The sequence below is a fragment of the Pantherophis guttatus genome, chromosome 5 (assembly GCF_059756535.1).
Source record: "Pantherophis guttatus breed Tessera chromosome 5, ASM5975653v1, whole genome shotgun sequence".
In the NCBI taxonomy this organism is placed as follows: Eukaryota; Metazoa; Chordata; class Lepidosauria; order Squamata; family Colubridae; genus Pantherophis; species Pantherophis guttatus.
In genome coordinates, this window is record NC_142067.1 from 106,401,939 (window position 1) to 106,422,793 (window position 20,855).

At 36.6% G+C, this 20,855-nt stretch overlaps 1 protein-coding gene across 4 annotated transcripts in view; it reads left to right on the top strand.

The window, feature by feature from the left end:
- TPP2 (tripeptidyl peptidase 2) overlaps positions 1-20,855 on the top strand; it is a 63,424-nt gene that overhangs the window by 8,542 nt on the left and 34,027 nt on the right. For all 4 annotated transcript variants that reach the window (XR_015734560.1, XR_015734561.1, XM_034418058.3 and 1 more), the window contains exons 5-7: positions 4,201-4,325; positions 9,365-9,528; positions 20,315-20,469. Coding sequence is in view for 2 of the 4 variants with exons in the window: in XM_034418058.3 (XP_034273949.1) it covers positions 4,201-4,325; positions 9,365-9,528; positions 20,315-20,469 (444 nt within the window). In the remaining 2 variants the exon portion in view is untranslated. The remainder of the gene's footprint in view (positions 1-4,200; positions 4,326-9,364; positions 9,529-20,314; positions 20,470-20,855) is intronic.

The window sequence follows — 20,855 nt, forward strand, 5'->3', positions numbered from 1 at the left end:
ATATTAGTATCTATTTTAGAAGAAAAAGCATGAAGCTGTTTAAATGGTTATAATAGTTAATAAATTACTAGTAAGACCCACATAAGGAAGATTACTTTTGTGTAACATAATTACAAATGGCAATTTGTCTAAAAACAATCTGAAGGCTGGTTTCATGTTATGAATGCTTTCCTTAAATTACTTACACTTTAAAATTATTTATTAAAATGAGCTGATAACATTTTAGTTTGAAGGGATATTCAGGTTAACTTTCTCTCTTTTTATTTTAAAAACAAAACTTTATTAAACATATAAAAAGTAAAATGTTATACCATGTATATACAAAATACATATATTAATACAGATGAGAATACATTAAAAAAAGTGACTTTGGTCTCACGTCCATTGTCTTATTAACGGTGCATATTTGTTAATTATTATTATCGTACAGAATTTTACATTTAGTCTCGTTTCTACGAGTTATCCAATTATACCACCTATTCCACGCTATATAACCTTTTGAGTCTACCTTATCCTTCATTTCAAATGTTAGTTTGTTCATTTCCGCACAATTATAGATCTTTTGGATTATCAATTGGTCTGTTGGCAGTTGATCAGTTTTCCAATATTGGGCAAGCACCAATTGGGCTGCAGTGACTATATGTAATATTAAGTACTTAATTCTTTCCTATAGCTTTCTTTAATCATCCCTAGTAGGAAAATCTCTGGTTTGAGTTCTATTTTTTCTGATGTTATTTCTATTAGCCAAATTCTTATTTTTTCCCAATATTTCCTAATTTTTGGGCAGAGCCACCAGACGTGGAAGAAGGTGCCCTGTGCCTGATTACACTTCCAACAGATTGAACTTAAATTTGAATACATTTTTGCTAATCTCGAAGGGGCCAGATACCATCTATACCACATTTTGTATTGATTCTCTTTATAAACCACTGACTTTGTTATAATTATATAATTATTTTCCCACACTTTTTCCCAGTCCTCCAATTCTATATTATGCCCAATATTCCTTGCTCATGCTATCATTTGTCCCTTTACTAATTCCTCTGCTAAATCAAATTCCAATAAGTAATTTATATATTTTTGAAATCAGTTTTTCTTCCGTGGCTTGTAAAAGTTTATCCAACTGATTCGGTTTTAATTCAATTCCTCCTTCCTCTTGATCCTTTTTATATCTCATTTTAATCTGAAGATAGGGCCACCAATCTATCTGTACTCCTTGATCTCTGAGTTCCTCTTATGTTTTTAGTGTTCCTTGGGGATCCAAAATTTCATAATATCTTACCATTTTTCGAATTGCTAAGGTATTGGGATGTATCATCGCCACCATTGTGGATATCCATCCAGGAACTTTCATATAGTGTTTACTTTTAATTTCCTGCCATGTATAAATTAATGAATCTCTTAATATATGATTGCAAAAATATCTATGTGTTTTGTTCCTGGGGCTCCACAAGAAGGCGTGCCACCCCATCAACAAATCATGTCCCTCCAAGGTTAGCAGTCTCTGGTTTTTCAGATTCACCCATTCCTTGATCCATGTCAAACTCGTTGCTTTATAATATGTCTCCCATGCTGTGAGTCCAAATCCACGTCTGCCTCTATCATCCTGCAAAGTACTTAATTTAATTCTTGCCTTTTTTCCTTCCCACACATGTTTTGTAGTTATCTTATTCAGATTTACAAAAAAAAATTTATCCAGTTTTACTGGAATTGTCTGAAATAAGTAAAGTAGCTTCAGCAGTACATTCATCTTTATAGCTGCTATCCTCCCTAATAATGATAATTTCAGTTTCCCCCATTTTTCTAAATCCTCTTTTATTTGTTGAACTAAAATTACATAATTATTCTCCTTTATAGTTGAGCATCTAGCTGTCAAATATATGCCTAAATATTTAACCTTTTTTGCTATTTGTAATCCTAATTCTTCAATTAATTTCTGTTTTCCTGTTACATTTTTCGTTAACATTTTGGTCTTATCTTTATTAATTTTTAAGCCAGCTACCTTCCCAAATTCCTCTATTTCTCTTATCAATATTGGTCCCGTTTTTAATGGTTCTTCTATGAAGAATACAAAGTCATCCGCAAATGCCCAGGTTAACTTTCTCAATGCCGTTCAATATTTGGAATTGCCTTGTATCATGAGCAAAGTGAGTACCCAGATGACTCTGTGTTTGAGCTTTAATTGCTTCAGATTGTAGGCACATAAAATATTTAAGTTTAATGTGTTTTCTCTAGAGTCATTATAATTACAGAACTTATTCTGTAAAAGCCCAGGTTGTAATTAGGCTCAAATTCAAAGGCCTTTCAATACCTGCAGGGTAATACTTTTTTTTTTTAATTATTCAAAGCATTTATATATCTTTTTCTACAATTGCTTAATTTGCCGCGTCCCTTCTGGCCTTTAGAAGGTCTGTGAAAAATTAGTTACTTCATCAAGTCTTGGGGCCAAGGCTGCTGGGGTTATCTTTCCAGGTGACAAATCAGTTTTGTTTCAGTCTGGAAAGTTAATAGCTATTTTTATATGATTGTTTTACAAGTTACATTTAATTTTAATCTTGATTATCTGTTTTTAATCCAAACAATGGATTTAGGGAGTTTTATACAGTACCACTCAGATTTGATTGATTAGAGCAGCCTACAAGTCCTGTAAAGGAGAAAGAAAGAAATATGAATGTAACAATTGCAATGCAGCTGAAAGAACAGATAGTCCTCGATTTACAACCACAATTGAGCCCAAAATTTCTGTTGCTGAGTGAGAAATTTGTTAAGGGAGTTTTGCCCTATTTTTTGACTTTTCCTGCTACATTTGTTAAGCGCATCACTGCAGTTGTTAAATTAGTAACACGGTTTTTAAGTGAATCTGGCTTCCTCGTTGACTTTGCTTGTCAGAAGGTTGTAAAAGGGGATCACATGACCCCGGGACACTACAACGGTATAAATATGAGTCAGTTGCCAAGCCACTGAATTTTGATCATGTGACCATGGGGATATTGCAATGGTCATAAGTGTGAAAAACGGTCATAAGTCCCTTTTTTCAGTGCCATTGTGTTGTGGTCTGCCAGCAGCCTGCGGAGCTAGCAGCGGAGTCAGACAGTGAAGAGGCTGGGGAGGACCATGGGTCAGTCCTGGAGTCTGGGGATGGCCCAGACAAGGGCTCTGCGTTGGAGGCAGAGATGGGGCCAGGGACATCTGGGAGTGATGTGCGGACTCCAGAGCCTTCAGAGTCGGGCAGCAGAGAGGCAGAGGAACAGGAGGCGCCTGTTCCTAGTGCACATATGCACAGAGCTGCCAGAAGGCAAGAGCAGCTAAAGCAAAAAAGACGACTCAGGAGTAAGGCCAGGAGATGTTTGGCCCCTCCCATAAGGCTTAAAAGAGCAGCAAAGGCTCTTGGACTCTTTATAGGAAAGCAATATTGCTAAATATGTTTTCCAGTCGGCGTCTCTTGTTTCTGAACTTCATGGGGCTTTGCCGAGAGAGGCCTTTGGCAAGGTGCCAAAGAAGATAAAGATTTGTTATAAGTCCGAAGAACTTTTTCTGAAGGACTTGTTTTGGAATTAATTTGGACTAAGCTGGGAATGAAGTAATTCTCAGCTGTTATAATAAAATAGTTTTGTTTGAGACTAATTGTGTCCTGTAATGACTAAGTGAGTTTAAGGTCACAACACATTGTAACTTTGAACGGTCATTAAATGAACTAAGTCGAGGACTACCTGTAATTATCCCAGTTAATATACACCAAAATATTGAAAGAAAATAATTCAAATATGAGTTGCTTGTATCCGAGTAAATAAACTATCTGATTCAATGTTTCCTTAATAACCATAAAAAAGACAAGTTTAGACAAAGGTAGCTTCTGCATAAGGCACATAATGTATGTGGCATAGCAATAAATACCGTATATGTATCTTAACTCAGTCCAGTAGCTATAAAACAGTATGTATTTTCATGACTATTACAAACTTCTAACTGTATGTAAACTTGCTGTTAATGAGCGGATGCTTTCAGGCAGCAGGAATGGAGAATCAAATAAACATTCCAGTTGATGCAGATAAGTAATGGATGAACTGCTACTGGGTGCAGTATAACGCTGCACTATAATTATTATTGCTATGAGAGGAACATACCATTTTTTTTCTCTGTGTGGCAGGAGGGGTAGTGTTGATTTTAGCATACTTTTTCACAAGACACTTTATTTTTCAGGAAACCAAATTAATGAAGGAAGAGCTTCAGAGTCGAGTGGAACTGCTAAACTCTTCCGAGAAAAAATATAATGATCCTGGCCCTGTGTATGATTGTTTGGTGTGGCACGATGGTGAAACTTGGAGGTATTTTTTTTTTCCTTATATTAAAATACCAATTCCTTTTTTAATTAGATTTTTAACTGTTAAAAAAAAAAGAGCTAAAGGAAAAATAAGGGTGGTGTAACTTTCACCTTTGCCGTAATAGATTTGTGGCTCCAGTGCCTGGCAACTAAGTGCCAGATGGCATTCTAATCCATAGATTCCTTCAGTGAATGAGACAGAACTAAGCAAATGCCTTTTCAGAAGGGTGCTGTTATCATTTGTGTCTGGGTGCTTTCTGTCCTCTAGATCATAGCAAGATGAAAAAAATATATATCAAATGAAGGTCCTTTTTTTCTTACATAGGACTTCTAAGAAGTAAAGTGACAGTAGGCTACCATTACTGCACACCCTTGCAGCAGAGCAGGAAGCGTGGTAATCCGAAACCATTTGTTGCCCAGCTTCCTGTATTTGAGATTGAGGAAGTGGGCATATAAATTAAATTTGAAACTAAATAAATATTATTCTAAGGCAGATACGAAAAAAAGAAGCACGCCAGAAAATGCAGCCAGATATGGACATTTTGCTTGGAACCAGAATGCCAAATGCAAGATAAAGACTTTCCATTTGGTCCTTTCTGTTGTTCTGTTTTCATACTTATGAAAATTAGGAACAGTTCTTTGCTCTGTGGAAGTGGAATAGTGAGTGATTTGTGTCTCATCTTGCTTTCCTGCTGTCAGAGTAGGAGAGCGAAGCTAGTTAGGTTTTGTGTATAGATGGTAATTTATTGATCAAATAATGGACTGACAGCTTTTCCTGCATTTTGACCTCTTATTTAAAGAGGGTGAAAAGTTCCCATTTCAGTTTTTGTGAATAGTGTGCCTTGTTGCTTAGTTACAGTGTGAGTAGAGTATTAGTCTCTTAGATTATTTGCTGTTTTAATTATATGCTTATAAATAAATGTAATACTATGTTATATTAGGTTATATTGTTGTATCCAAAGGAAATAGATGCAGGGAAAGAATTTTTGCCCTATTGGGACTTTTGAATGAGAAGTTACATTAGTCCAGCCACTGTGTTAAGGATTTTGAATCAGCAGTTGAAGGTGGAGAGAGAGAGACATTGCTGACGAGAGACTGAGATTCTGTGTATGAATGCCTTCCAGTATATTACTCAGGTGTCTGCATGGCTCAGTTTTGTTTTGTGTATTTGGAGAAAAATGCCATCACACCTGGCAGCTCTTGGAACCATCAGCCCAGGGCAATCCGCCCAGCCCAACCCTGCCCGATCCACATCCCAGCTTAGCATCTTTTAGTTATCCAGAGACCCAGGCCGGCAGTTTGAGACTGAGACAGCAGGAGGTCATAGGAGAACAAAAGACCCAACCCAGGAGCCCAGCTAAGCAGCTCAACGCAGGAAAAGAGGTGACTGGGGCCAGCGAACTGGAGGCAGCACAACAAACCGGTGGGTTATGGCGGAGTGTGGAGCACGGAAGACTAGAGGCTGGAAGCAGTGAGGCTGGTGGCCAGCAGCTGGAGGCAGCATGGTGAACTGACAACATGGCAGCTGGGGGCTGAGAAGCAGCAGACCATCGTGGCCGGAGGCAGGCGAACAGGACAGCGAGGGCAGTGGTAGAACAAAGGACCAGCATGCCCAGAGGGAGAAGACCATCATGGCCGGAAGCAAGTGATGGGAGCAGCGAGAGCGGCAGTGAGCAAAGGACCAGAGTGCTCAGAAGGAGTGGACAATATGGCCGAAGACAGGTGACTGGGGCAACGAGGGTGGCAGTGGAGCAAAGGACCAGCTTGCCCAGAGGCAACCAACCATCACAGTCGGAGACACGTGGAGGACCCCAGCATTCCATTGATCCCAAAGATCCAGGCAGACGGGAGCTAGAAGGCCGCGAGGACCTAGAATCCCAATAATGGCAGGAGGAGAGGAAAGGCAGAAAAGAAAGGGATAAACACAGAGTACAAGAAGGTAGACAGGAAACAGGGAAGATAGGAACATTTTTTTTTTATCAAGGCAGTTGAGGGATAAGAGCAAAGCATCTCCTAAAAAGTAGCCTAAGAATTCAACACATTTTGTGGGTGGAAAGCGGTCCTTCCCTTGTTAAGCAGCCCCAACCTAGTTGCAAAACAAACACAGGATTGGAAATAGCAACTGTCACTTCTGTGATTTGTAAAATATGTTCCATGTATGTCCTTATGCCCATGGAAGACCCAGAATACACATGTAATACAAATGTAAACTGATTGAACTACTGGAAGGACAAAATAAAGGATCTAGAAGCAACTCTAACCACTCAGAAACTAAACCTACAAAATGAGAAACTCCAAACTAAACAAGAAGGCTATCCAAATTGAACATAATGAGCAACAAACAACTTCTAATAGAAATGACCCTATATATGAAGCTTTAGAGGAGGACCGTTGGAAACATGTCACTCATTAGAGAAAAAAAACCAGCAATCAAAAACTGCTGCTGTTTAATCCAGCCCAACTCCAGTGCAGCCTCACTGGAGCTGAGCAACCGATTTCACAGGCTCCCCTTGGAAAAAAAAAGCATGCAGACACCTAGAGAAAAGGCATCAACAAGTGCTCCTGTGATAGGAAGTAAAGTAGCCCAGACTTCCCTAGGAAAAAAAGGCAAGTGTTGGTGATAGGAGATTCAGTTTTCAGAGGAACAGAACCAACAGTTTGCAGAGCAGATAATCAATCTAGGAAAGTATGTTGTTTTTCTGGAGCAAAGATAAAGCCGAAAGCCTTGCTAAAATAATCAAGCCCATGGATTACTACCTCTTTCTCCTCCTTTACATAGGGATGAAAGACACAACAATGAACGTAAAAGCAATACAGAGAGATGATGAGATTACGAACAGGTAGGCAGGAAAGTTAAGGAGTTAGGAGCACAGGTGGTCCTAACCTGTGACTAACCTGGAGACTAAAACATATGAAGGAATTGAATATGGCTAGTGTAGAGAAAAGAAGGGCTGGGGTAACATGATAGTAGTATTCCAGTATTTGAGGGGCTGCCACAAAGAAGAGGGAGTCAACATATTCTCCAAAGCACCAGAAGGCAAGGCAAGAAACAATAGATGGAAAGTAATCAAGGATAGAAGCAACCTAGAATTAAGGAGAAGCTTCCTAACAGTGAGAACAATTAACCAGTGGAACAGCTTGCCTTCAGAAGCTATGGGTGCTTCATTACTGGAAGCTTTTAAGAAGAGACTGGACAGCCACTTGTCTGAAATGGTATAAATAAAGTTTCCTACTTGAGCAGGGTGTTGGATTAGAAAACCTCCAAAGTCCCTTCCAATTCTATTCTGTAATAATAACATTCCCTTTGAATAGTTACCACAGAACACAGAAATTGTTTGCTGCACCCTTCATATAGTATTATCAATTGTTAAATTTTGCAAGTGAGTGTATGTACAGTATGTTCATATTTTCTGGCTAAAATTAGCCAAACTACTTATCTTAACTTTTATCTTAACTTTTAGAAAAAGTAAAACTGACTATGATTTTAGAAGTTTGTTCTTCCTGTATTTAAAGGGGTTATTTCAAAAACTCAAATTAAAAAAAAAAAACTTTTAGAAAAGTAAGCAAAGCATGCTCTTACTTAAAAGAGGTTTTGTTCTGCATTTATGGCCCTGTTTTTAAAAACTCCACAAAAATTAAAAGCCTTTATTAAGGTTATTAAGCCTTTATTTTGTAATTATAAAGTACAATGAAGCCTAAGGTTCTGTAAATTATTTACTGTAGTTGGTTCTTATTTGAATCCACCTAGCCCATATAAGGGCTAGGGTTAGTATAGTATAGTATAGTAGTACAGTATAGCCTTTATTGTCATTGTACATCATATATACAATGAAATTTGTTTGGCCTCTCTAGTGCAATCCATAACAGAAAATACAAAACAACGTAAATAGTATAGAGAATAATTCCCTTTACAAGTACTCGGGGGAAAAAGACTAGTCATGACAGCCCATGGGTAGAAGCTGTTTTTAAACCTGTTTGTCCGGCTGGCTATGCTTTGATGTCTTCTGCCCGATGGTAGAAGCGAAACTGGCCAGGGTGTGAATCATCCCTAAGTATCTTCCTTACTCTGCTGAAATAGCGAGACCTGGTGATGTCATCTAATGGTGGTAGAGGGCAACCAATGGTTTCTTGTGCCAAATTGATCACTCTCTGTAGTGCCTTCCTGTCCGCAGCTGTTAGACCAGCATGAATTTAATCGTTCCCTACAGAATTGGCTGTTGGGGGGTTTTTTTTCCTTTTGGATTGGGTTAAGTAAGTCATATCCAGTAGGTGTCATGACCTGGTAATAAAGGCATTGTATAGGTTTTGTTTATTTTGAGGATCTCACAGAAACTATACATTCTCATTAAAATTAGTATATTCTATTACTGCTGTGGGTTGTCAGAAAATTATATCTTGGTCTAGACCAGTGGTAGGCAAACTTGGCTCTTTCACACCCTGTGGACTTCAACTCCCAGAATTCCTAAGACAGCCAAGCTGTCTTAGGAATTCTGGGAGTTGAAGTCCACAGGGTGTGAAAGAGCCAAGCTGTCTTAGGAATTCTGGGAGTTGAAGTCCACAGGGTGTGAAAGAGCCAAGCTGTCTTAGGAATTCTGGGAGTTGAAGTCCACAGGGTGTGAAAGAGCCAAGTTTGCCTACCACTGGTCTAGACAATGTTCTAATGACTTGTTAATAGTAATAATGACAGTAATAATAAAGTTGCATAGTGAAATTCTACCTTGAAAGCAATTGAAGGAAAGTAAAATCTAAAATTTGATTTAGTGTATTTGCTAATTCAAATCTGAGCCTAATTTTATGAGGGATTGTTACAGATTGGGAGTATATTCATGTTTTAAAATAGCGGTTTTTATTTGCACCGCTAAAGTCAGTTTTGAATGTAGTATGTGCAGCAGATCACGAGGTTTAAAATTGTGAGCAGGATCGCATTGGTAAGTATGGAAATTGCTATTGTGACTGAATGTCAAACAGCATTTGAGAGGAACATACAATTTTATAAGAAAGGAAAACTGAGAATCAATCTGTCTTTATGCACCTTCTCCACAGAGCTTGCTTAAATTCCAATGAAACTGGTGATCTTTCTACTTGTACTGTCCTGCGGAACTACAAAGAAGGTCAAGAATATGGATCTTTTGGAACATCAGAAATGTTAAATTACTCCCTCAATATTTATGAGGAAGGCAATTTGCTTTCGATTGTGACAAGTGGAGGTAAGACTTTACAAAATTCTAAAATTATATACTACCGGTAAATATGTAGTTTGTCTTAATCCGAAAGAAAACTCTGTTGTCTTAACTTTTAACAGCAAATGCATATTTGATAATAGCAAGACACAGTTAAACGTACAGTACAACAATGTTTTAATCGTAGGATAAGTATCTTGGAAGATTGAAAACATTAGTTTAATGACAGATTGCTTGGGTTGCATAAAATCTTGCATAAGGGTATGTAATATATATAATATATAATGTACTATATATTACACTATATATTACATAATTATGAGCATTATGTAATTGTATTTATAAAGAAAAACGCTTTTTTTAAAGAATCAGTGATCATTAAACAGAAATACAAACATAAGAAAAAAGCTGAAAAGAGGAAAAAGTACAAAAATGTATTTTCATATTTAGAATAAATGATCCATTTTTAAAAGGTCAACATTAAACCTTGATTGATCGACTTTTTTCACTGATAGAAAGAGTTCAAAAATAGTGAAACCCCTAATGCCTTTGCTAGTAACTCTGCCATAACGTCCGGTAAGCCTTCCCCTTTCTCCTCTTCCATATTCTGGAATCTCAGGTAATGAGCTGCTTTTTCTAACAATATTATTGTGGTTCTTAATTCTTTTATTTGCCTGGGTTAGTCTATTGTTTATTTCATCTCTTTCTCCATCCTCTCTTCTGTTTCCTATATTTCTGTTCATTTTTTGTAACCAATTGCTGGAAATTTTCAAACTTTCCATCCATCTTTTGTAACTTTTCTTTTAATTCTCCCTATCGTTTCTCACTTCTCCTATTTCCCTCTTCATTTCATCGTGGTTTTTTGTCATGTTCTCCTGCATTGATTGGAGCATAGCCTGCAATTTCTTAAATAGATTTGATCTCTCCAATTGTAACATAACTTCTATTGACCTCTAACTGGATGGACTTGAGGTGGCCAATGATGGTGTGGAGGCAGGTTTCTTTCCTAACCCTATCTTTGTTAGGCTTGTAGTGCTTGTCATGGTCAACAATTTTACTTCAATTTTTTTTTTAATATCCAACACCTCCAATCAGAAGAGATGCTGATAGAAATCGACGAAACGTATAGAATGCATACGAACTATGCAAGGAGACACAAATTACCAAAGGAGGTGCATGTAAGATTCGTGAAGAAATCGATGAGGGATAAAGTGCTCAACAAGACAAGAGATGAGCCGATACAGTATAAAGGGAAACAATTGGTAGTCCTGAAACAGGTCCCAAGAAGAGTTAGAGAGTTAGAGGAAGCAGTACCAATTTTTAACTATGTTAATGATTAAGTATAACATAAATTTCAGATGGTTGACCCTGGAAGGAATACCGGTCACATGGCATGAAAAGAGACATAGATTGGACTCATTGGATAAAGCAATGGACTCGAGCCCTAAATGTTGGAAATGTGACTATCAGCAGGGTACTTTCTATCACTGCTGGTGGACTTGTAATCAGGCACAAAAATTCTGAAGGATGATATGGATGTGGATTAGAGAAATAATAAAAGAAAATTTTGATTTCGAACCAAAAGCCTTTCTCCTGGGAATTTTGAAAATTGAATATGCAAAAAAGAAAAAGTACTTAATTATACATATTCTGACAGCTGCTAGAATTTCCTTTGCCCAGTATTGGAAAGAAAAACAAATACCACCTCAAGAACATGTTATTGGGAAAATACTGGAGTGCGCCGAAATGAACAAATTGACTTCAGAAATTAATGACAGAGAAGATTCGGAATTTTATAGCGTGTGGGACATGTACGAATGGATGGGGAAAAGAAATAAAGAAGGAAATAGAGTATAGAGATTAAGTATTAATCAACAAAATCCATGGAGAAATGAATAGTATTACATTTAGTCTTAGAGATTTGAGCACTATTATCTTTAAATGTTTTGAAATTAAATTTAGCTTTAAGAAACAATATCAAATAAAAGACAAGTAATAATGCATGTAAATGTATATATGTATATATTTGCACCAATGAACCGAAAATGTATTGAATGTATCACTATATGTTATAATAAAAAACAAATTAAAAAAAAAAAGCAAAAAGCAATGGAGTTCTACAATCAGCATTTTAGTACCGAAAAGGAACTGGAGGAGAGAGAAGCAATTGAAGATAGAGATCAAGGAATGCTTGCTACAGAAGAAAAGAAACTGTAGCAATGGAGAGCAACAGAGCAAGACCCAAAGAATTGAGAGAAATAAGAGCAACCAGGAGTATAAGACCCAGATATAGATAGAACAATGCAAGAAGAACTTAAGATACTATCATCAAACATCAATGGATTGAATTCACCCATGAAAAGGAAGAAAACCTTCAATAAATTACAAAGATTGAATCTAGATATAATATCACTACAAGAAGTCCACATTAAAAAAAATATAAACAACTACTGGAGTATTCTAAATTGGGGAAACTATTTGTGTTGTTATCACAACAAAAGAAGAGAGGAGTGGTGTTATATGTTAAAGAAACAATTCAGACCAACCAAATATATATGATGAAGAAGGAAGGATCCTGATTGTGGAAGTAACATTAAATCAAAAGCGGGTACTCCTAGTTGCAATCTACGCACCAAATAGTGGACAAAAACAATTTTACAAAAAATTACATAATACTATTTGTGGTATGGATGTTGATGGAATTAATTATTAATGTATATGAGGTAGAAATAGATACAAATCTATGGGCAGATCATAATTCAATGAAAATCAGATGGAAAGGACGAAAGAAAAGTATAAGATGGACTCCGAATCGATCGATATTAAAAGATATAGAATTCAAGCAGATGTCAGAAAAACAAATGGGATTCTTCTTTAAAGAAAATAGGAAAGAAGACATGTCACTTCAAAACTTATGGTATACAGTGAAAGCATACATGAAAGGAGTAGCTACAACATTCATAGCAAAGAAAAATAAAAGGAAAAAGCAACAAGAAAGAACTTTAGAAGAAGAATACAAAAGACTTGAAGCAGAGTTACAAAACGAACCACAAAAAATAAATTTAAAATAGCAAATGGAGCTAACTAAACAAAATTGAATATTGTTGAAAAAGAAGACCTGGTGCAACCTATAAAAAGAATGAGACAAAACTTTTTTGAGAATGCAAACAAACCAGGGAGATGGCTAGCTTACAAATTGAAAAAGAAAAAAGAGAAAAAATGGATAAATAAACTACAAGACAAAGATGGAACTCTACGTTACCAAATTGAGGAAGAAAGGGATATTATCCAGAACTTTTATAGGAAACTATATGATGAGGAGGAGGAGGAATTTCGAGAAGAGAAAATATTACAATATCTGGAAAAAGCCAATTTACCTAAGGTTCCAGAAGCAATGAAATCTATGTTGAATGAGACGATAACAATGACAGAACTAGCAGAGGTGATCAAAAAACAAAAAAACATCTGGACCAGATGGGCTACCAGCAGAAATATATGAAGAGCTACAAGACACTCTAATCATTATTAGAGGTATACAATGCACTTTTATCCAAAGCGAAGATACTACCATCATGGGTGAAAGCTAACATTACTTTGATATCAAAAGAAGATTCAGATTCAATGCAAATTAAGAACTACAGACCCATATCCCTACTAAATGCCGACTATAAAATATTCACCTCAATAGTAGCAAAAAGACTGAAGAGATTTTTGAAGTTCATACACCCTGACTAAAATGGCTTCCTACCCAAAAGGCAGATAAGAAATAATATGAAAGACATTGGACTACTACGAAGCACATAGTGAAAAGCAATTGGCACTATTGCTTCTAGACGCCCAAAAGGCGTTTGACAATGTGAACCGGAAATTCATGTTATACCAAATGAGATATAAGGATTTTGGAGAAAAATCTATAAATATGTTCAAGGCAATATATACAAATCAGAAAGCCCAAGTGATTGTGAATGGCGAGGTAACTGAAAATCTTTCAATACGAAAAGGTATAATGGACATGGCTGTCCATTATCTCCATTGTTATTTATCTTAACACTGGAAGTACTAACTAGAAATATCAGGCAAGATGAGCAAATTAAAGGAATGGAAATCAAAAGAGAAAAATATAAATTACAAGCATTTGCTGATGATTTAGTCTTCATTTTAGAGGAACCATTAGAATCAGGCCCGAGACTCATAGAGAAATTAGAGGAATATGGAGAGGTTGCTGGATCTTACAAATAAATAGAAGGATGAATTAATAAAGAAAATGGCTATAGAGATAGTGAAAAAAGTGAAATACTTAGGAATACATCTAACAGCAAGATGTACAACAATTAAAGATGACAACTATACAAAATTAATGCATCAAATTAAGCTGGATATGGAGAGATAGAAAGGCTTGGAACTTTCTATGATGGGTAGAATAGCTACAATAAAGATGAACATACTACCAAGATACTTTTTTTATTCCAAACAATACCAATAAAACTAGAGAAAAAAATATTTTGATGAGTTGAATAAAATAATGTTAAAATTCATTTGGCAAGGAAAATAACCGAAAATAAAACTGAAACTATTGCTAGAGTCAAAAGGGAAAGGAGGTTTTGGTCTGCCGGACTGGGAACTGTATTACCAAGCAGCTGCACTTATGTGGGTGAAAGAGGTGATAACTTTGAGGCATAGAAGACTATTATTATTGAAGGGTCATGACTTTCAACTAGGGTGGCATGTGTTTCTCTGGTATGGAAGAAACACAGCACATCGATATTTCTAAAGACCTTATGTGAGAAATGCACTATTATCAGTGTGGAATAAAATTAAACAACAAAACTATAGGGAAATACCAGTCTGGCTCTCCTTCCTAGAAGCATTGATGCATCCAAATCTTATAAATATGGAAAAAAATATTTCTTATAAAGATATATTAAACGAGATTGGCGAACTGAAAACTAGACTAGAATTAAAAAACCAAGGGGTGGAATTAGAGTGGTGGTTGTACCTGCAGATACAATCGTGTTATGTGAAAGATGTGAAAACATCTTTTCTCTTTTATAGAGAACTAACAACATTGGACAAGATATTAGTGGGGACTGATGACAAATTGATAAGGATATTATCTATTAAATTATAAAATGGAAGAAGAACAAGTTAAAGAGGCGATGATAGTATGGGCCAAAAACTTTGGATATAATGTAGATTTGGATAAATGGCAAAAACTTTGGGATAGAAATCAGAAACTGACAATAGCCACATCATATAAGGAAAATTTCTATAAAATGTTCTACAGGTGGGATCTGCCCCCAGCAAGATTGGCTAAAATGTTTAACAATTTGTCCCCAAACTGTTGGAAATGTAAACAAACACCTGGCACATATTACCACATGTGATGGACTTGCATAAAGGCAAGGAAATTTTGGATGCAAATCCATACGTGGTTAGAAAAAATGATCAGACAACATATAGATTTTAAGCCAGAATTGTTTTTATTAGGCATTATATCAGATGGCTATGACAAAGGGACTGTATATCTAATATTACATATCTTGACCACAGCAAGAATTGTATAAGCGCAGCAGTGGAAGAACGAAAACACCCCTTCAGAGGATGAGACGATAAGGAAGATACTAGAATATGCGGAAATGGACAGACTAACGCTAAAAATAAAAGATAAAGGAGATACAGAATACTATTCAACATGGAATAGATTCTATCAATGGTTAGAAACACGAGGTAGAAGTTGGAATGCGAAAGAATCAGGTTAGGTGGACATGGAAAGAGATATTTTTAATATCGATATAGGAATGTAACTATTAGAATGATAGATAAATTGACATACTAGAATGGTCAGAAACTATTGTACAACAGTAGCACTGTTTAAAATAGTATATATGTTATTCTGGTTTTTTTTACTTTTGTTTTAGGGTAAGTGGAATGCCAGGATAATTACACTGTATTCAATATATTCATATGTAAACAATAAAAATATATCTTTAAAAAAAATAGAGTGAAACCATATTGGTCCAAGATTGGAAAGACTGTGTAACACAGATTTACAGATTAGCAGATGAACGTTCAATAAATTTCTATATAATGTTTAAATTAACAGAATAGAGTTGGAAGGGACCTTGAAGGTCTTCTAGTCCAACCCTCTGCTCAAGCCTATACCATTTCAGGCAAATGGCTGTCCAGTCTCTCTCTCTTTTCTTTTTTTTTAAATTTTTTATTAAGCAAAAACATAAGACAAAAATACTTACAAACATGTATACATAAAGACAATACAAAAAAAGGGGGAAACTAACTAAGTAACAACTAACATTGTTTCAGCCTATCGGCTGACTTCTAGAAAACTGTTGCATCGGTGATTATTTTCTGTTTCACCTCTATTTCTCTATTAGAGATCTATTTTAAGTGCTTACTTATTTTTACTTTTTACGTGTCCAAGACTTAACTTTATACTCTATTTTTAATTTTTTTCTCTATGAGTAAGTATCTATTACTTCTATACATCCTTCTAATAACCGTTCTAACTATTTATACATACAGTCATGTGGTCTACCTCCTATGTGATTGTGTTTCTTGGTAGGTTTTGTATAAGTATTATTTTATCAATCCTATCTTTCCCTCTAGCCAGGAATACCATCTTTGCCAGACTGCATAATAATCAGTGTCCTTTCTCTTGTAGCTCTTTTGTGAGTCTATCCATTTCTACACATTCTGTTATTTTTGCAATTATTTTTTCTTCTGTTGGTAATAGTTCTGATTTCCAATTTTGAGCGTATACTATGCGTGCTGCTGTTAAGATATGAATAATGAGATATTTTATCTCTTTAGTCTGTTGTTGTGTGGTCATTCCGAATAAAAAAAATTCCGGTTTCATATCGACCTTCTGTTTCGTTATTTCTTCAATCATTATCTTGATTTCTTGCCAGTAATGTTGTGCTTTTCTACAAGACCACCAAAGATGGTAATATGACCCCTTTTGTAACTTGCATTTCCAACACATTGGTGACACATTTGGAAACATTTTCTCCAGACGTGCTGGTGGGACGTGCCATCTGTAAAACATCTTGTAGAGGTTTTCTTTATATGGTATCGACATTGTCAGTTTGAGATTTTCTGTCCATAATGTCCAGTCTCTTTTTAAAAGCTTCCAGTGATAGAATACTCACAACTTCTGAAAGCAAGCCACTTCACTGATTTATTGTTCTCAGTGTCAGGAAATTTCTCCTTAGTTCTAGGTTGTTTCTCTCCTGGGTTAGTTTCCAACCATTTCTTCTTGTCTTACCTTCTGGTGCTTTGGAAAATAGGTTGATCCCCCCCCTCTTTGTGGCAGCCCCTCAAATGTTGGAACACTGCTATCATGTTGTCTCTAATCCTTTTCACTAAACTAGTCATACTCAATTGCTGCAACCATTGTTCATATGTTTTAGCCCCATTCCCCCTAATCATCTTTGTTGGTCTTCTCTGCACTCTTTCCAGAGACTCAACATTTTTTTTATATTGTAGTGGCCAAAACTGGGTGCAGCATTCCTAGTGTGGTCTTACCAAGGCATTAAAAGTGGTACTAACACTTCACGTGATCTTGATTCTATGCCTCTGTTAATGTAGCCTAGGATTGCATTGGCTTTTTTTGGTGGCTGCAGCACACTGCTGGCTCATATTTAAGTCCACTAGGACTCCAAGATCCCTCTTGCCGTTATTGCTATTGAGCCATGTCTTACCTAATCTGTACCTGTACATTTGGTTTTTCTTGCCTAGATGGAAAACCTTACTTTTTTCAGCATTTAATTTCATTCTTTTAGATAGGGCCCAGTGTTCTAGTCTGTTGAGATCCTTCTGAATCTTGAGCCTGTCTTCTGGGGTATTGGCTATTCCTGCCAGCTTGCTGTCATCTGCAATTTGATGAGTTCCCCTTTTATTCCCTCATCTAAATCATTCATGAAGATATTGAAGAGTACTGGGCCTAAGAGAGAACCTTGTGGTACTCCATTGCTTACTTCCCTCCATGTAGATGTAGTTCCGTTAAGGACATTGCACATTGAGTGCAATTTGTCAGCCAATTACAAATCCATCTGATGGTGATGCTGTCTATCACACATTTTTCTAGCTTACTAAGAAGTAGGTTGTGGTCTACTTTGTCAAATGCCTTACTAGAATCCAAGTATGCTATGTCCAAAGCATTTCACTGGTCCACTAATTTAATCACTTTGTCAAAGAACAAAATAAGATTTGCTTGGCATGATCTGTGTTTCACAAACCCATGCTGACTTCGGGTTAACTTTGCTTGTTTCTATGTGTTCACTTATCTATTGCTTGGTTATCTTTTCCAGGATCTTCCCAGGTATTGATGTCAGGCAAATTGGTCTGTAGTTTCCTGCATCTGTTTTTCCCCTTTTTAAAGATAGGTACCACACCACCTCTTTTTCACTTTCTTGTATTTCTCTGGTGCTCCAGGATGTTTGAAAGATATGGCTCAATAGTTCCAAGATCATTTCAGCTAACTCCTTCAGAAATCTGGGATGTAATATATCAAGTCCTTCTGATTTGAACTCATCTGGGGTGGACAGATGTTCTTTTATCATTTTCTTACCTATTTTAAATTAAATTCTTAGTCTGTCTTTTACTATTCTGTTTTTGGTAGGTTGGGCTATTGTTTCTTTTTGTGTGAAGATAGATGCAAACAAAGAATTAAGCAGCTTTGCTTTCTCCCTGCTGCCTGTCACTTCCTTGCCAGAGTTTGTCTCCCAGTTGATGTAAGACTAGTTAAAGTGCCCCATTTCTGTGTTGTGTTTTCTACATACATTTGTTAACTGATCAGCAAAAAGTTCATCTATTTCCTCTGCTTGGTTGGGTGGCCTGTAGTATATACTTATAGCAATGTCATTCTTTTTTCCTCTTATATATGAACCCTTATGCATTCCACGAGGCTTTCATCCTTGCTTTTATGCATTTCTGTAGAGATGTAGTGATCTTCTACATATAATGCAGCTCCACCTCCCTTTTGTTAGGTCTGTTTCTTTTGAACAGTTTATATCCTTCCATTATTACATTCCAGTCACCAAGTTTCAGTAATGGCATCTGTATCACACTTACTGTCTTGTACAAGTTCACCCTATTTGTTCCCCATATTTTGAATATTAATGTAAAGGCAGCTGCGTCCTTTATAGCTGACCCTGGGTATGCTTCCTACATCTCCTAGTTTGTAACTGAGTTTTTCCATCCCTCTCTACCTCCTTGTTTGATTGGTTGTCATTTGTTTAGTCCAGGTCTTTTAATCTAGATTTAAATTTGGGTGGAGATCATGTTTTAGATCATATTTATGTAGAAATACTGAAAATTCAAAAGGATTAACAAATTTTTAACTACAATTGTAGGTAAAAAAAATCTCCCTGGAATTGGTTGGCCTTTGAAACTAGAGCCATCCCATTTTCCTGTGATTCAGAATATCTAAACCCTAATAGGCACCAGGATGACACTTTGAATGCAGCTTTCTGCCTTGAAATGCAGATGTAAAATTGGTTCTTCACATTCAAATTCAAATCTTTACTGTCAGTGCACAACATATGTACAATGAGATTGGTTGAGCTCCCTCAGTGCACAATACAACTCACAGTGAAGACAGAAAATCCCTAACCCAATAAATCATATTAACAAAACACCCAGTCCTATTACACCAGTGTAAACATGTTACACATTGCGCCGGTCCTGCAGTAAATCATACTACGTAGTTATGATGTTATTTCTCATTCAGGAGTCTGACAGCCCATGGATAAAAACTGTTCTTCAGCCTGTTTGTGCGGCTGGCTATACTTCTATATCTCCTTTCTGATGATAGGAGGGTAAAGAAGTGGTGACCAGGGTGAGAGTTGACCCTGCATTCTTATATTCTTATCTGCAATCTGATGATACTTAATCCATATTGGTTGATGATTTATCTACAGTTAGTGTAGATATTAAATATGGGACAGCCATGAGGCATCCCACAACAGAGAGCTCAAAGTTCCAACCTCTCTATCCCAACCTGTGTAGGCAGTGAAAGGGAAAGGATATTTTCAGAAATCAAATAATATTAGGAGGGTTGAACTCGCCTGTTTTGGTCTCTTCAGAGGTTATCCATAAGCATAATCAATATAGCCTCAGGGCAGAGGTGGGTTTCAGCAGATTCTGACCAGTTCTGGAGAACCGATAGCGGAAATTTTGAGTAGTTCGGAGAACCGGTAAATACCACCTCTGACTGGCCCTGCCCCCATCTATTCTCTGCCTCCTGAGTCCCAGCTGATTGGAAGGAAATGGGGATTTTGCAGTAACCTTTCCCTGGAGGGGGTGGAAATGGAGATTTTACAGTGTCCTTTCCCTGCCACCCCCACCAAGCCATGCCATGCCATGCCACACCACCAAGCCACACCCACAGAACCGGTAGTAAAAAATTTTGAAACCCACCAGTGTCTCAGGGAGTGAGAGGATTGGAGACTAATCAATGATTAGCCAGAATTTCTAGGTTTAGTAATGATTTCCCGAGGAAGGGTGCATGGCCACCTTTATGGTGCACTTACTACCATCCTGGAGACCTCCCATCAACAAAAAAGAGCAGTAATCTTGAGTATAAAGTGGCAGATGATATAATATTCATTTTACTGTAGTCTGTTTCCAAATTCGTATTAAAAATTTATCACACAACAGAACTATCAGTCATAATTGATGCAAACTGTGCAGACAGGTATGAAGTGTGGCAAGTTATGGATCTCATGGGTCAGGTTGAATAACTACTTTTCATAACAATATACTTGTTTCTTAAGTGAATTCAACTTTTTTTCAGGTGCACACGGAACACATGTTGCTAGTATAGCTGCTGGGTATTTTCCTGAAGAGCCAGAGAGAAATGGTATAGCCCCTGGTGCACAAATACTTGCTATTAAGGTTGGTGATACAAGATTAAGCACTATGGAAACCGGGACTGGTCTTATAAGAGCAGTAAGTATTGGCAAAATAATTGCACAGAAAATCTAATCATAAAGCGTGCCTTTATTTATATTTCCTGAATAGTACTCTAAAATGTTCTTGGGGTTCCTTGATGTTTCTTTTGAGATATGAATAAATGCCTTTCTTAGAATGCTTTCAGAGTTGGCACTAAATGTACACAGCAGTGAACTGAAACAAGTTTTTCTATTGTAGCTATATTAGCAAAGAACGAATGCTTGTGAAGCATAGGAGACCCTGACATGCCAAATTTTCTCAAGTCAATATGATCAGGGTAAATTTGTTATTTAAACATGCTCAGTCTAGTCTCATATGAAACGTCTGAATATTCTTCTAAAGACAAGGCCATAGCAATAGTTATTTTGATAATTAGGAAAGAT